The sequence below is a fragment of the Hyla sarda genome, chromosome 6 (assembly GCF_029499605.1).
Source record: "Hyla sarda isolate aHylSar1 chromosome 6, aHylSar1.hap1, whole genome shotgun sequence".
Classification (NCBI taxonomy): Eukaryota; Metazoa; Chordata; class Amphibia; order Anura; family Hylidae; genus Hyla; species Hyla sarda.
The window spans coordinates 203462669-203481138 of NC_079194.1; the positions used below are offsets into that span (position 1 = coordinate 203462669).

Below are 18470 nucleotides of genomic sequence, written 5' to 3' on the forward strand. Positions count from 1 at the left end.
CCTAAATGGGAACTTGTCATGTAGGTTATCAGCATAACAGCGTTAGATACACTATCTTCAGCAGTCTGGACCTTATGGAATATACTGTAGGTTAGGACAACTTACACCTTAAAACAGGCCAGAAAAGAGTTGCTATTTCCCCTGCCCACCCACCAATAATTGAATGTTTTCTCCCTATGCACAGTGGGTAGAGATGAGCGAATTTTTGAAAAATTTGATTCGGCCGATAAGCCGAATTTTCCTAAAAATAGTTTCGGTCCGAATTTATTTGCGGCGAATCGCTATTAAAAAACTGCTATTTCTGGCCTACAGAGAGCCTCAATAGGGGTGTAGAACACTTTGCCTTGCTGTAACACGCATAGGGTAGTAATGGCTTAGTGAAATAATACTGTTATTCAGTATGACATGCAGATCAGAGGCATCGCTATTAAAATTACTGTCGGAGAGCGGCACAATGACAGAGCCTGGAGGGGGCATCAGTATGAGAAGACCATATAGTGGCTGAATGACACAGCGTAGAGGTGGCAGCAGCATTAGGAGAACATATAGTGGCTGAATGACACAGCCTGGAGTTGGCGGCAGCATGAGGAGACCACATAGTGGCTGAATGACACAGCCTGGATTTGGCGGCCGCATATAGTGGCTGAATGACACAGCCTGGAGTTTGCGGCAGCATGAGGAGAACATATAGTGGCTGAATGACACAGCCTGGAGGTGGCAGAAGCATGAGGAGACCATATAGTGGCTGAATGACACATCGTGGAGGTGACGGCAGCATGAGGAGACCATATAGTGGCTGAATGACACAGCATGGAGGTGGCAGCAGCATGAGAAGAACATATAGTGGCTGAATGACACAGCCTGGAGTTGGCGGCAGCATATAGTGGCTAAATAACACAGCCTGGAGTTTGCGGCAGCATTAGGAGAACATAAAGTGGTTGAATGACACAGCCTGGAGGTGGCAGCAGCATGAGGAGAACATATGGTGGCAGTATGAGACAGCTTGGAGCTGGCATCAGCATGAGGAGAACATATGGTGGCAGAATGAGACAGCCTGGAGGTGGCAGAAGCAGCATCAGGAGTCCTGAAATTGACCCGGTGACAGTGGTGCGGTGGGTGGCAATACCAATACCCGGTGACAAAGGTGGGTAAAAAAATGAGAACTTGGCATCAGATGTGTTGCATCAGGATCAGAATAGCAGCTGAGGCAGATAGGCAGAAGAATATGGTCTCTTTTGTAAAAGTGTTAGTGTGCACAAGCAAGTATTGAGGCTATGTACAACCTATTTCCACCTACAAACAATGCCATTTTCCAGGGCTTTTAGGTGGAATTGCGGATTGGTTCCTGTGTGGGGCCATCCTTTGAAGACAAGTGTCACGATGCCGGCTGGCAGGTAGTGGATCCTCTGTGCCAGAGAGGGATTGGCGTGGACCGTGCTAGTGGACCGGTTCTAAGCCACTACTGGTTTTCACCAGAGCCCGCCGCAAAGCGGGATGGTCTAGCTGCGGCGGTAGTGACCAGGTCGTATCCACTAGCAACGGCTCACCTCTCTGGCTGCTGAAGATAGGCGCGGTACAAGGGAGTAGGCAGAAGCAAGGTCGGACGTAGCAGAAGGTCGGGGCAGGCAGCAAGGATCGTAGTCAGGGGCAACGGCAGAAGGTCTGGAAACACAGGCAAGGAACACACAAGGAACGCTTTCACTGGCACAATGGCAACAAGATCCGGCAAGGGAGTGCAGGGGAAGTGAGGTGATATAGGGAAGTGCACAGGTGAACACACTAATTGGAACCACTGCGCCAATCAGCGGCGCAGTGGCCCTTTAAATCGCAGAGACCCGGCGCGCGCGCGCCCTAGGGAGCGGGGCCGCGCGCGCCGGGACAGGACAGACGGGGAGCGAGTCAGGTACGGGAGCCGGGGTGCGCATCGCGAGCGGGCGCTACCCGCATCGCGAATCGCATCCCGGCTGACAGTGGAATCGCAGCGCCCCGGGTCAGAGGATGTGACCGGAGCGCTGCAGCGGGGAGAGTGAAGCGAGCGCTCCGGGGAGGAGCGGGGACCCGGAGCGCTCGGCGTAACAACAAGTAACACTTTCCTCGAAGAGGTAAAAGGGAACAACGCATTGTCCATTGTAGCAGGTGGGGGTAAAAACTTCCCCTGTAAGGCCCTACTCTCATCCTATTAATTCCCATCTTGGCAAGTGTTACTCACCCTAAAAGGGCGGCCCCACACAGGAAACTCTCTCTATTTCCACCTAAAAACCCTGGGAAATGGCAGTGTTTGTAGGGGGAAATAGGGAGAGGTTCCTGTGTGGGGCTGCCCTCCTGTCCTGTCAGATGACTAGAAAAAACCACCCATCTCGCGAAACCTAAACTGTGCTCCACTGTGCCCCTCCCCGTCTTCCAGTTCAGATCCCACAGGGCTCATGTGGCCAGGAGATGTAGGCACCATGTCTCCAGTGCTCTGACCAGCTATTTTTTTCCACACGTGTTGTACTAGATGAAGCAGTGGAATGATGTTGTTCATCCCCTAATCCTGGCGACTGACTAAAAATGCGGCTTCCTCAAAGGGCCTGATCAAACGGCAGGTGTCATGTAGGAGCTGCCACTGGTTGACATTGAAGTTATACAGGGGAGTCACCCTATCCGCTTGGATCATCAAGAAATCGATGATGGTTTTTCTCTGTTCGTATAGTCGGTCCAACATATGGAGGGTGGAATTCCAACATGTGGAAACATCGCAAATCAGTCTATGTTGGTGGATGCCGTTCTTAAGCTGCAGCTCAAGGAGGGTGTGCTTTGCGGTGTACGAGTGGCTGAAGTGCATGCAAAGTTTCCTTCCCATTATTAAGATGTCTTGCAGATATGGAGAACACTTCAGGAACCGCTTGACAACCAGAATGAACACGTGTGCCATGCACGGCGCATGTCTCAGGCTTCCTTGTCGCAGCGCAGACAAGTTGTTCTTCCCGTTGTCGGTCACCATGGTTCCCATTTCCAGTTTTCGTGGAGTAAGCCATGATTCAATTTCTTGATGAATGACTTTTAGCAGTTCCTCCCCTGTGTGACTCCGTTCGCCAAGACAAACCATGTGAAGAACAGTGTGACACCACCGTGCCCTGCACACATGGAATGCTGGAGGGGCACGGAGACTTGTCCGTGCAGTGGAGGCTGAGGACATGGTGGAGGATGAGACGGCGGAGTCGCACACTGTCGCAGGACCAATGGCCTGAGAGCGTGGAGGCGGAAGCGGCATGACCTGTCTAAGTTGCTGTTGTGGCTGTGCAGGAACCACATTCACCTAGTGGGCCGTAAAGGACATGTATTGTCCCTGACCGTAGTTACAGCTCCACACCTCTGCGCTGCCGTGCACTTTGGTTCACACAGACTGGCTCAAGGACTGGCCCACCTTCTGTTCCACAAAATTGTGCAGGGCTGGTACTGTCTTCTTCCCAAAGAAATGACGGCTTGGGACTCTCCACCTCGGCTCGGCACAAGCCATCAGTTCTGTGAAAGGTGCAGAGTCCTCCACTTGAAAAGGGAGAAACTGCAGCACCAGCAGCTTCTGCGCTGTTGGATGAGTGGGCGCATACTGTTGTCTCTTGCGGAATGACTGACTCGAAGTAAGAGGAGCAGGACCATCTGGAGCGACAGAAGATGGTATGAAACACATCTCCCTTCGTCTGAGGTGGTGGAGCTTTGGCTTCCTAAAACAGGGAGCGGCGTGCCACTGGGTGATGCAGCAGGCTGGACCACCATATCGGAGCCACAGTATGGTGACGCTGCATATGTTGACGCAGGGCAGTGGTGCCTACATTGGGACCCTGCCACTCTTCACCTTCTGCCGCCACATCTTGCATGTGCCGGATGCTTGATAAAAAAAACTGCCACACCACCGAGTAGCTGATTTTCCCACCAACAATCCGCACTGATTGACTGCTACTGCCGCTGACTCCAGGAACCTCTTTCCCCTACCTCCCGGGATGGTAGGCTACTGCGAAGCAGGTGATCTACCCCAGGCACGTTTGACTCCAGACTTTCCAGTTCTGCCACCATGCTGACTGCCAACCATGCTACCACCTTGCTGGCTCAGCTGCTGCCTCCCGTGCAACCTGCAACCCTCTTCTCCTAATGATGATGATGATGAAGCCCCTTCTGCACCCGGCTCCCAAGTGCGATCGGCTTCATCATCATCAAGTTGTGTCTGCACGTCACTGATGTCCTCCTCAGGTTCCTCAAAAGTGTCTGCTTCAGGAACCTGAATGCTCACAACACCACTTCCCACGCCACTCTCCTCATCCCTACTTGCCCGCCTAGCAGAGGAAGCAGCAGATATCTCCTTCACTTCTTGGCTGGGCAGTAGCTGCTTACTGTCCTCTAGTAGATCGTCCTCATTAAATAGTGGAGCTGAACCCACAGCATGATACTTCTGTGGGAGAGGGAACAGCATAGAACAGAGGCAATGGGAGGACAGGGACTGCTCCCGGTCCATGCCAACTAAGGGTTGTGTCTGAGGAACCCACCGACTGTTGACTGTGGTGTCAGATGTCACATGTGATGAAGTGGATGACCGTGTTAACCAATCGATGATAGCAATTGGGTTGCTGGTCGAGACACAACCACTAGGTGATACCGGGAGCTCAGGTCTCTTGCTGCAACTCCTGCTGCCACTCGCCCCTAGTCTGCTGCGACCTCTGCCTGATGAATTTAGGCCTCTGCCACTTCTCTGTGCACGTCCTGGCACTTCTCTGCCTGACATACTTAGTATGTATATGAGGGGAGTACAATACGCTCCACTACACTTAAAACAGTATTTGTCTACAACACCAGCAGGTGTGTACTTTTGGCTGGCCTTTCACAGTATCTAGGCCCTTAAGACTTTAACAGGAACAAAATGGTACACCACATAGATGTATGCACATATTACACTTAATAGAGGACACTATGCTTTTAGGGCTTGCTACTATTAGATTTTCAGTTGTTGTACACACCAGTGCTGCAGCATACAGTCGCTGTGTACTACACCCAAAATTGCACTTTCTCTCTAAATCTCACTCCCTTCCCTATCAGTGCTTCTAGGCTGGATTTGGGCTTGAGGTGAATCACTTGTTAGACTCACCGCAGTCAACGGGAACTCGATAGGTAGTAGATCTGCTGGACCATGGTAGTCTGGAGCTGGAGAGGTAGTAGATCCGCTGGATCTGTGTGGTAGATGACGAGGGCTGTGCCAGGGAGCCGAGTCTAAGGTGCCGCTGGTTTTCACCAGAGCCCGCCACAAAGCGGGATGGACTTGCGGCAGGCGGCACCCAGGTTGCTACCCATGGCACGACTCGACCACACAGGGGCTGAGGTGAAGCGGGGCACAGAAGGGATGAGACAAGACATAGTGAGGATGGCAGGAGGTCAGGGCAGGCGGCACAGGAGTGTAGACAGGAAGGTAGCAGAAGGTCAATAGGCAGGTAGCTAGGAACACGGTCGGGTCACGTCACGGAATGCAAGGTCTGGTACACGGAAAGGAACACAGATTAACTCTTTCTCTAATGCACTGTGGCAAACAAAGATCGGGCAGGGGTATGAGGGACGTGCTTGAACTTAGGTACAGGTGTGGAGGCTAATTACGGGCGCACTGGCCCTTTTAATTTCAGAGCTCCGGCGCGCGCCCTAGGAGGCTGGGGCACGCTCGCCGGAGCTGAGGAACAGAGGCAGAGGACGGAGGTGAGTGACGGGCTGGGACTCGCATGCGGGCGCAATAAAAGGCTGAAGTGACTTGTCGCAAGATGGCTGTCGATTATATAGGGCTGTGACATCACAGGGTGACTGGCTGCTGATAGGCTGCATGCTGCATGTGATTCAGGGTCATCCCGCCGACCCCTGTTCCCGCCTTCCCAGGATTCCTTGCCCCATGTCCTCACATGTGTATCTGCCATTTTAGATGCCCTGGAGCCTGGACTGCACTAAAAATAGTTTAATGAAGCGATTCGCAGTGATATTAGCATGCATTGCGAATCAAATTTTTCCTGAAATTCGTAACGAATTCGGATTCGTCAGATATGATTTGCTTATCCTTAACAGTGGGGGCCCATTCACAATATCCCCCCGGACATTTTGTGTGGGTGTTGTTGAAAAATCAGTCGGCATTAGGTCCGCTCGGAAATGGACCGTCTCCATAGATGGCAATGCATTTCTGAGAGAAGTTAGCTAAAAGAATGAACATGTTCATTATTTCTTTAACCCCTACAGGACCCATGACGTATCGGTACGTCATGAGTCCGCTTCCGTTCTACAATGCGGGGCCAAAGTTGAACGCCGGATCTAAAGTGAAAGTAAACTAATGCCGGTTAGCTCAGGGAGCTGTTCGGGATCACCGCGATGAAATCGCGGCATCCCGAACAGCTTACAGGATAGCCGGAGGGTCCCTACCTGCCTCCATGCTGTCCGATCGCCGAATGACTGCTCAGTGCCTGAGATCCAGGCATGAGCAGTCAAGCGACAGAATCATTGATCAATGGTTTACTATGAGAAACCATTGAACAATGTAAAAGATCAGTGTGTGCAGTGTTATAGCTCCCATATGGCTATGGAAAAATAAAACCCCACAAAAAAATTGGCCCGGACTTTAAGGGGTTAATATTCTGTATCTGTCCAAATTGTGACTGTGAACTTGGTAATCACATGAAGCTTCGAAGAGGGATTCACGAACCTATAGTCTGCACACTGCATTATCTTCTTGAACAACAGCAGGAATTATGGGGAGAATTTATTTAGTCCTCCGTACCTCTGCACAATGACTGTGACTGTGAACTTGGTAATCACATGAAGCTTCGAAGAGGGATTCACGAACCTATAGTCTGCACACTGCATTATCTTCTTGAACAACAGCAGGAATTATGGGGAGAATTTATTTAGTCCTCCGTACCTCTGCACAATGGATCCTAAGAGACCCCATTGACTTCTGCATCAGAGCGCCCCCCCCAACTGATCCTCCCACACAGAATGAACCCAGCTTTAGACTGTCTAGTAGCTAAGCTGTTGTTTATTTCTTTAAAGGGGTTGTGCGCTGCCCTGCCTTTCGGAGCTCCGCTCGCAGTGTCCGGAAGTTCCTTACTCCGAACGCTGTGTGCGGACTTCTGTGTTCGCAGCCGCCCCCCTCGTGACGTCACGCCCCGGCCGCTCGTGACGTCACGCCCGCCCCCGTAACCAAAGTCTATGTCACGCCCCCTTCTCATAGACTTTGGTTGAGGGGGCAGGTGTGACGTCACGAGGGGCCGGGCGTGACGTCACCAGGGGCGGCCGCGAACACGGAAGCCCGCACACAGCGTTCGGAGTAATGAACTTCCGGACGCTGCGAGCGGAGCTCCGAAAGGCAGGGCAGCGCACAACCCCTTTAACCAATAAATTGTATTGGGGGAGATTTATAAAAAAAAAAGTTGTGCAGTTGCCCATAGCAACCAATCTGCTTCTTTTATTTTTAGAGGCCTGTGAAAACTAAAAGAAGCGATCTGATTGGTTGCTATGGGCAAATGCACAAGTCTTCCTCTACACAGGTTTTGATAAATCTGCCCCAATCTGCCTTATTCTGGAAAGTGTGTGACACAGGGATTTATGCAATACCAGTTCCATGTCTCAGTTTTCCCATGAGTTTTAGATTGATAATTGACCAAAATCAATGGGTTTTGGCACAAAATAATCTATAGTTTAGGGTTCTCACGTATTATATTCCTTTATGTGTTACCAGCCAGTCTGCCAGTTTCAACCTCCAATAACTCTGTGCCTATCAAATGTCCTGAACGGAAGAATTCTGGGGTTAGCTGGATGCACAGGAACGCAACAGGTAGAAACTTTTTTAATTTTTTGCATAGATGGTGTAGACAATACAGCTGATATATACCTTTTACACAAATTACTTAATTTAAATATTTAGTCCAAAAAAACAACAAACAGAAAAGGGTCCTACAGATTTCTAGAATGGAATGGCTTTATGTTAGGCCATAAGGCTATGTTCATACGTCGAAATTTCGGTGTGGAATTCTGCAGCAGCAGAGTCCCATTGAATTTAATGGGATTCTGCTGAGCTGTGCATGCAAATTTCAATTCCATGTTCCATTCGTCCTTTCTGTCCATTCTTTCTGCGGACTCTGCATGGAAATGCATTGCTGTCTATGGAGACGGTGCATTTCCGAGCAGTCTTAGCACCGGCATGTTATGCCAACACCCGCAGTCTGTGGAATGTCTGCATGGAGATTGCCACGTCTGAACACAGCCTTAGAGATACAATAGGCTCCCTGTCCCATGAGCTACCAGTGGATGCTGCTTCTCTTCAGAACCCAATACATTCTTCAGCTACATTAATTATGTAAGACAATAACAGGGGAGGCATGGGACCCCAGATTAGACTCTAAAATGAATTCAGGCCATATCCAACATCCCTAAATAAATACAGACCTGATAAAAGACCGCTAAACAAATGCAAACCTCAGACCAGACATCTAAATCAATGTAGACCTCAGATTAGACCTTAAAGGATTTATCCAGGAAAAAACTTTTTTATATATATCAACTGGCTCCAGAAAGTTAAACAGATTTGTAAATTACTTCTATTAAAAAATCTTAATCCTTTCAGTACTTATGAGCTTCTGAAGTTAAGGTTGTTCTTTTCTGTCTAAGTACTCTCTGATGACATGTGTCTCGGGAACCGCCCAGTTTAGAAGCAAATCCCCATAGCAAACCTCTTCTAAACTGGGCAGTTCCCGAGACATTTTTTCCTGGATAACCCCTTTAAATGAATTCACACTGAAGGATGGACCATTAAACCTCATTCAGACACCAGATGAGGCCCCCAAATTAACTTAACCTCAAACCAGATTCAAACCTCAGACTAGACACTCTAAACTAATACAGACCCTAGAACATACCACACAATTAATTCCGACCTCAGGCGGCCCAAAGACTTATAACGGGGCCGTCAGGGGAAGAAAGGCGTAGATTGCTGCTTGTTCTTATAATCAAAGGGATCTCAGCACTGAGACCCAAACTTTAAAAAATGTTTGCAATATCTCTGTGGCATGTTTGAGATAACAGGGACACTTAAAAAAAAAAAGTCTTGTGGGGTTAGAGACATTTTGTCATGATCCAGTTTTGACTGATTGATAACTAAGCAGACTTATTGGAAAAATATTCAGTTCTGAAATAGGCTAAGATATTTGCATGTATTTATATGTACATTTTTTTTGTAGATCATGTTTCCAGTCCACATCTTGTCTGGAGTGCAAACTATGTTGAGACCCTAAAAAGAAACAGGGAAACTATTCTGAATAGAGTAACAGAGGGTCATCTCAACCATCTAATCGATACCATGAGGTCCAAATTTGTACTCTCCCGAGATGATTCTGAAAATATTAATTCAGAGAGGACGCTAAAGGCCAGAACAAGGAAATGCTTAGAAACCTGCTCTGAAAAGGGGGAAGAAGCATCCAGAATGTTTTTAGACAGTTTGTGCTCGCGAAATGTAATTTATATGCATCCAAGAAATCTAGCATGAATATAAGAATCCGCAAAGTCAACAGGATACAATAGAGTTGGCAAGCTTCTGCTTTTGGTGGCCATAATGTCAAGATCGGCTGCAAGCATTTTAGAAAGAACACTGGAAAATTGCAGTTATCCTAATTTATGAAAGGAATGTTTAGAAAATTAAGAAACAAATAATGATTTGTTACACTAGAATATGTCTTAGACCAGAGATCTTATCTTCTATGTTGTATTGCTAACACTGTTAGACTCACAGCTGAATGCAAAGGAGAAAGCTCTCTATGATCCCATTAGTGCCCTGTCAATCAAGGGCCGGCGAAGGGTTACTTTGGCAACCATAGGTCTAAAAAAGGCATCTAGACCACCAATGGCTATTTGCTACTTATGCTGTGCCTAACAGTTTATCAGTTTTTCTTTTTCTTTTTTTTTATTGACAGGCAATAATGTTTTCGTATACTAGAGTACAGTATTGTGTTATAACACAGTTTAAAAGATTGTTTTGGAATGTCCTTTAAAGGGGTACTCCAGTGGAAAACAAATGTTTTCAAATCAACTGATTAAACAGTTGTTAAATATATTTGTAAATTATTTCTATTTAAAAATCGTAATCCTTCCAGTACTTATCAGATGCTGTATACTACAGAGGAAGTTGAGTTGTTCTTTTCTGTCTGACCACAGTGCTCTCTACTGACACCTCTGTTCGTTTCCTGTATATGTAATTGTAATAAACAGTGGTTAACAAATGTGTTTATTGCACAATTATAGCAGTTAGTTGTCATCTCTGATGAGTGAGGGTGGAAGTTCCCACATGAAATGTGAGGACATGTGTTATGCATGCCCAAGGGAACACCCCCTCCTCCTGCAGGCTGTGTAAGCAACATAAACAAGGAAATAAGAGCCATAAAAGGATAAAAAACAGGATATGAGCTCACAGGATCAGCACCAATTAAAGAGTATGCCTGAAGCATTTTTTTTTTTTGTTTTGTTATGTTGTGACTTTGAAAGAGTGGTACCATCATGTATAAAAGACCTATACAACAAAGTTACCAAAGAAAAACAAAGAAGAAAATACGTTGATCAAAAACTATGTACCCCAAACTGGTTCTTTTAAAAAATGTGATCTGTCCTGCAAACCATCAAGCACTCATACAGCTGCATTGATAGAAAGAGAAAATATGATGACTCTTTAAACAAAAAAAACAAAAAAAAAACAAAAGTTTGGTCCTCCTTTTCTAAGCCATTGTTGGCTTTCATTTCTGCTTGCTCATTCTGTCAGCCATAACTAGTCTAATTTTAAGGCTGCATAATTATTTCATGCTTTGTTATTTTTTTGACAAGTATTATTTTATAACATATTATTTTCAGGTAAGCATATTGTATTGTACAATATAATTTGAGTTTTTTTTTATATTGTTAAATGCAAACACTTTTGCCATTTTTTCCATTTTATTAACGCAATTCCCACTTAGAACTATATATTTAGAGAGTCTGGTGATATATAATATAAAAAGTGTTTTATATATTATTGTGACTAAAATAAATTTAATTTATAAAAAAAATGCTCATTGTATTTTTTGTTTTGCCTTATTTATTTTTGTTAATTGTTTCTATGCCAATAAAACCCAGTGTTTTCCCATTTAGTACATAATCCCATCCTGGATTTTACTCCCCATGTGCATTACCTTACATTTATCAGTGTTGAACCTCATCTGCCACTTCTCAGCCCAAATCTCCAACCTATCCAGATCCATTTGTAACAGTGCACTGTCCTCTATAGTGTTAATTGCTTTAGAAATGTTAGCATCATCTGCAAAGATTGACACTTCACTTTACAATCCCTATTCAAGGTCATTAATAAAAATGTAACAGTCACCCACTCAGAGTATGTACCATTCATAAACATTCTCTGTTTCCATTCACTGAGCCACTTACTTACCCACTTACACACATTTCTTCAAGCCCAGGCATCATGTGGCACACTATCAAATGCTTTGGAAAATCGTTTCACTGGGGTCCAGTCTTGAGCTCACCACATAAAAGCTGATCAGGTTAGTTTGACAGGACCGATTAATTATAAACCCATGCCGATATGGAGCCATACATTTAATTTTATTGTAATATTCCAATATAGAATAATTTAGAAAATCTCTTAAGACAATTTACATACAATGGAGGGTTTACTAACAGGCCTGTCGTTGCCAGGATCACTGTTTAACCCATTTTGGAGTAATAGACTTTCTTTGGAGGGTTGAAGGGGTTGTCCAGGATTAGAAAGACAGAGCTGATTTCTTCAGAAAACAGCACCACATCTGTCCTCAGGTTTTGTGTTGTATTGCAGCTCAGTTCCATGTACAGAAATGGAGCAGAGTTATTATACTACACACAACCTGAGGACAGTTGTGATGCTGCTTTTAGAAGAAATTAGCCCTGAATTTTTTTTTTATTCCTAGATAACTCCTTTAACCCCTTTAAAGTGTTTGTCCGGTAGTTCTTTTTTATAGTTATATGGTGCAAATCATTATATTTAGCTCACCAGTTCTGTGCCTGGTTTCTTTTCCTTGTCTGGTGTTCTTTTTTAGTTTTTTTAAAATCTTCCCGGAAGATACTGTTTGTTACTGGCTTCCTGTGACTGGCGCTCACATTTTTCACTCAGTGTTGTCGGCCATGTTGTGAGTGCCACGCCACTTACTCAGCTGTGACATTTTCTGCTGCACCTCCTCCCAGCTTCTGCTCTGCCCTGCCCCCCATGAATATGGTAATCACATTCGTACTTTTTTATTTTATTTTACTGATTCATCGGTTGTGGCAGTCATTGGCTAATGATCAGCCAATAGCTGTTCAGAATGGACTCCGCAGCACCTATCTTCTTACTTGCTGTGCAGCATCCTCAGCAACTAACTTACTTCTGAGCAGACTCCTGCAGTGCTGAGGGACTACTACTACAGACTTGTTTCCATGATGGGAGTAGTAGTTCCCATCTGGAGTAGTTCCCATCTGGAGTCTGCCGTCAGCTGGGGAGGCTACATTAGTGTTTGTGCTACTACCTTCATCATGAAACAGAGTCTGTTCCATGTTTGGGGTAGTAGTACAGGGGCTGAATGATTGATCGTCTCACTTCTGACACCCGATGCGATGAGAAATTATAAAGCAGGGGAGCGAGTGGCATGCTGCGCTACTCTGCGATGTATATACTGTTTAAACTTTCATTTTTAAATCCCCCGCAGGGAGTCGTGAATGGCCGGCACCAAGGAGCCATTCAGGGCTCTTGGCAGGGTTTTAAAATTTAATACTGTGTTAACCCTAAATGTATGCCCCCATGCATATTTTTAATAATTTATTGGCCCCAGTGTGCATAAGTTTATTCCCCCCCGACATGTCCTTATCCCCCCCATGTCCAGATCCTCCCAAATGTCAATATCCTCCCCGTGTCCATATCCACCCCAGTGGTCTTATTCCTGGCTGCCTGATGCTCCTCATCTTCTAGGAGCGGAGCAGAGCAGCAGAGGGGACATGTCGGGTGACGGCTGCGGTGGAGAATGATTGAATGGAGCCGACATGACGGACATATTGGTTTCATTCATTCTCCGCCACAGCCCGATAGAAGTGAGACCCGGTGCGATCAATCATTCAGCCCCTGTACCACTACCCCCAACATGGAACAGACTCTGGAGTAGACGGGGAACAAAGTCTGTTCCATGATGGGAGTAGTAGTCCCTCAGCACTGCAGGAGTCTGCTCAGAAGTAATATTTGGTGTTATAAAAATATATATATGAAAAAAATTATGTTTATACAATATCTCTTCTGTGGAATTTTTGTGGTATTGTCTGCTGATGTAACAACTTTATATATATATATTTTTCTTATGTATTATTATGTGGATTTTATATGTTATAATGTATGTGTATGTTTTGAAAATATTGTAAAGGGTTAATCCTCTCCCCTTAAGGGGTTAAGCATTTTCCCTATAAAAACCGCACACCTGGTTGTAACCCTTATGCCTGATGAAGTGGAACCTCCAGGAAACAATTTGCATTGTGGGAATAAAGAAAAGCTACATTTTATTTGATCTCCAGCGCCTTCTTGATCTCTGCCTGTTTAGAGGGAATTTGGAGATCTTATACCTAAACACACTCTTTCCCATGGTTGTACTTGGATGGAGTACAACCGCATCTGGTAAGCGCTAATTCACATTGAGCGTTACCATCTGTTATTTGGGTATCACACAAGGGAGCGCATCCTTTTGTCTTTTTTTCTCTTTAGTTGCTCAGAAATAAGTCAGTTGCTAAGGACGCTGCGCAACAAGTAAGAAGATAGGTGCTGCGGATTCCGTTCTGAACAGCTATTGGCTGATCATTAGCCAATGACTGCCACAACCGATCAATAAAATAAAAAAAGTCTGAATGTGATTACCATATTCATGGGGGGCAGGGCAGAGCAGCAGCTGGGAGGAGGTGCAGCAGAAAATGTCACAGCTGAGTAAGTGACATGGCACTCACAACATGGCCGACAACTCTGAGTGAAAAATGTGAGCGCCAGTCACAGGAAGCCAGTAACAAACAGTATCTTCCGGGAAGATTTTAAAATAACTACAAAAGAACACCAGACAAGAAAAAGAAACCAGGCACAGAACTGGTGAGCTAAATATAATGATATGCACCACATAACTATAAAAAAGAACCAACGGACAAACACTTTAAGTCCATTTTGACCTTAAAGAAGAGATATGTATATACTGTTTAAACTTTCATTTTTAAATCCCCCGCAGGGAGTCGTGAATGGCCGGCACCAAGGAGCCATTCAGGGCTCTTGGCAGGGTTTTAAAATTGAATACTGTGTTAACCCTAAATGTATGCCCCCATGCATATTTTTAATAATTTATTGGCCCCAGTGTGCATAAGTTTATTCCCCCCCGACATGTCCTTATCCCCCCCATGTCCAGATCCTCCCAAATGTCAATATCCTCCCCGTGTCCATATCTACCCCAGTGGTCTTATTCCTGGCTGCCTGATGCTCCTCATCTTCTAGGAGCGGAGCAGAGCAGCAGAGGGGACAAGTCGGGTGACGGCTGCGGTGGAGAATGATTGAATGGAGCCGACATGACGGACATATTGGCTTCATTCATTCTCCGCCACAGCCCGATAGAAGTGAGACCCGGTGCGATCAATCATTCAGCCCCTGTACCACTACCCCCAACATGGAACAGACTCTGGAGTAGACGGGGAACAAAGTCTGTTCCATGATGGGAGTAGTAGTCCCTCAGCACTGCAGGAGTCTGCTCAGAAGTAATATTTGGTGTTATAAAAATATATATATGAAAAAAATTATGTTTATACAATATCTCTTCTGTGGAATTTTTGTGGTATTGTCTGCTGATGTAACAACTTTATATATATATTTTTTTCTTATGTATTATTATGTGGATTTTATATGTTATAATGTATGTGTATGTTTTGAAAATATTGTAAAGGGTTAATGCTCTCCCCTTAAGGGGTTAAGCATTTTCCCTATAAAAACCGCACACCTGGTTGTAACCCTTAAGCCTGATGAAGTGGAACCTCCAGGAAACAATTTGCATTGTGGGAATAAAGAAAAGCTACATTTTATTTGATCTCCAGCGCCTTCTTGATCTCTGCCTGTTTAGAGGGAATTTGGAGATCTTATACCTAAACACACTCTTTCCCATGGTTGTACTTGGATGGAGTACAACCGCATCTGGTAAGCGCTAATTCACATTGAGCGTTACCATCTGTTATTTGGGTATCACACAAGGGAGCGCATCCTTTTGTCTTTTTTCTCTTTAGTTGCTCAGAAGTAAGTCAGTTGCTAAGGACGCTGCGCAACAAGTAAGAAGATAGGTGCTGCGGATTCCGTTCTGAACAGCTATTGGCTGATCATTAGCCAATGACTGCCACAACCGATCAATAAAATAAAAAAAGTCTGAATGTGATTACCATATTCATGGGGGGCAGGGCAGAGCAGCAGCTGGGAGGAGGTGCAGCAGAAAACGTCACAGCTGAGTAAGTGACATGGCACTCACAACATGGCCGACAACTCTGAGTGAAAAATGTGAGCGCCAGTCACAGGAAGCCAGTAACAAACAGTATCTTCCGGGAAGATTTTAAAATAACTACAAAAGAACACCAGACAAGAAAAAGAAACCAGGCACAGAACTGGTGAGCTAAATATAATGATATGCACCACATAACTATAAAAAAGAACCAACGGACAAACACTTTAAGTCCATTTTGACCTTAAAGAAGAAGTCCCGTTTGAGGACACAGCTAATTTTATTTTTGTATTTTTGTTTTATCATCCTCTCCTTTGAAAAATCAGAACTCTTTAATATTTCCATCTACAGACCAATATGAGGGCTTGTTTGCGCGGCCAATTGTCCTATGTAATGATTTTACACATTTTACCATAAAATCTATGGCAAAGGCAAAAATATAATATTTATGTGGGGGAATTGAAAAGAAAACCACAATTTTGAGAAGCTTTCGTTTTCACACTGCACAATTTATGGTAAAAATTACATTATTATAATATTTTGTTGGTCAATTACATTAAAATGATACCCATGTTTAGATACTTTTCTAATATTGAACTGCTTTAAAAAAAAAAACTAAAAAGTTTTCTGTGTAAACATGGATGTATAATAATGGATGAAATAACGGGTCCTAACAGCTGAATAAATATTCAACCCCTCAGACCCTGTACTACAACCCCCATCATGGAACAGAGTCTGTTCCATGATGGGTGTTGTAGTACAAACACTAAAGTAGCCTCCCCGGCCACCGTCAGACTCCCGCAGCCAGGGAACTACTACTCTCATCATGGAAACAAGTCTGTTCCATGATGGGAGTAGTATTAGTCCCTCAGCACTGCAGGAGTCTGCTGATGTCACCTCTCCTGAGCATGCTCAGAAGTAATAACGGATATTATAAACCAGGTGCAAACGGATGACATAAAGGCTCATCCAGTTGGCATGGACTTCAGTGTTAAATATAACAGCTGTTCATTTACCCGTTTCTTGTGACGGAAGAAAAATTTGTGCATGTGCCGTTATTTCTTCTGTCACAACTAACGTCCGTTATTCATGAAGGGCTATAACGGGTCATAACGGATAATCAAAAAATCACATAGACTTGAATGGGATTTAGTAACATCCGTTATTAAGGCTTTTCTAACGGACGTTTATAACAGATCTTTTAATGGATTCATTTTATAGTGTGAAAGGGGTCTTAAACTGTGAGAGATGGAATCCAGAAAATCACATTGTATGATTGTGAAAAAAATGTATTTACATTTTATTGCATGACATGCATATTGAGTATATTTGAAGCCCTTCTGTTCTCCACTCATTACCTGTATTAGCTGCACCTGTTTGAACGTGTTACCTGTATAAAAGACACATGCCCACACACTCAATCATGCAGACTTCAACCTCACCACAATGGCCAAGACCAGAGAGCTGTGTAAGGACATCAGGGATAAAATTGTAGACCTGCACAAGGCTGGGATGGGCTACAGGACAATAGGCAAGCAGCTTGGTGAGAAGGCAAGAACTGTTGGTGTAATGGTTAGAAAATGGAAGAAGTTTAAGATCTTACCTTGTGGGGCATCAGTGATCATGAGGAAGGTGAGGGATCAGCCCAGAACTACACGGCAGGACCTGGTCAATGACCTGAAGAGAGCTAGGACCACAGTCTCCAAGAAACACACTAAAGGTCCCTCGCAAGGTCACTCTGCTCAAGCCAGCGCATGTCCAAGCCCATCTGAAGTTTTCCCATGACCATCTGGATGATCCAGAAGAGGAATGGGAGAAGGTTATGTGGTCTGATGAGACAAAAATAGAGCTTTTTGGTCTAAACTCCACTCGCCATGTTTGGGGGAAGAAGAAAGATTAGTACAACCTCAAGAACACCATTCCAACCGTGAAGCGCGGAGGTAGAAACATCATTCTTTGGGGCTTCTTTTCGGCAAAGGGGACAGGACGACTGCACTGCATTGAGGGGAGGATGGATGGGGCATGTATCGCGAGATCTTGGCCAACCATCTCCTTTCCTCAGTAAGAGCATTGAAGATGGTTCGTGGCTGGGTATTCCAGAATGACAACAACCCTAAACACACAGCCAGGGCAACTAAGGATTGGCTCCGTAAGAAGCATCTCATAGTCCTGGAATGGCTTAGCCAGGCTCCAGACCTGAACCCAATAGAAAATCTTTGGAGGTAGCTGAAAGTCCATATTGCCCAGAAACCGCTCCCAAAGTATCTGGAGAAGGTCTGTATGGAAGAGTGGTCCAAAATCCCTGCTGCAATGTGGGCAAACCTGGTCAAGAACTACAGGAAATGATCTCTGTAATTGCAAACAATCTGTACCAAATATTAAATTATGCTTTTCTGATGTATCAACTTTTGAATCTTTTAAAACTCTTTTTGATGTGATGTGACAACAAAGCAACAATTTTGGCCTTTTTTTTATTATGTTTACGCGTTCACCATACGGGATTATTAACATTCATTATGTTATGATAGTTCTTACATTTACCCATCTGCTGGGGGCAAAAAGTTAGTGCGTCTTATACGGCAAATACACACACCTATCGCGGCGGTCCATCATCTGACGGGACCCGCGGCTAATACAGGACATCACCGATCGCGGTGATGCCCTGCATTAACCCTTCAGATGCGGCGATCAACGCTGACCGCCTCGTCTGAAGGGAAAGTGACACTAACCTGGCTGCTCAGTCGGGCTGTTCGGGACCGCCGCAATGAAATCGTGGCGTCCCAAACAGCTTACAGGACACCGGGAAGGACCTTACCTGCCTCCTCTGTGTCTGCTCCGTGCCGGGATCCCCTGCATGGCTGGCGCTCTCCTTCAACGCCATCACGTCGTCGCGCACGCCGTCCCGTCATCCAATAGGAGCGGCGTGCGTAGCGACGTGAT

At 45.1% G+C, this 18470-nt stretch overlaps 1 protein-coding gene across 1 annotated transcript in view; it reads left to right on the top strand.

Moving 5' to 3' along the window:
- The window catches only part of LOC130277482 (receptor-interacting serine/threonine-protein kinase 2-like), a 76677-nt gene extending 65685 nt beyond the window's left edge, over positions 1–10992 (top strand). Inside the window, exons 12-13 of the mRNA XM_056528156.1 lie at positions 7733–7828; positions 9231–10992. Coding sequence (XP_056384131.1) covers positions 7733–7828; positions 9231–9535 — 401 coding nt within the window. The 3' untranslated portion in view covers positions 9536–10992. The remainder of the gene's footprint in view (positions 1–7732; positions 7829–9230) is intronic.
- The last annotated feature ends 7478 nt before the right edge of the window (positions 10993–18470 follow it).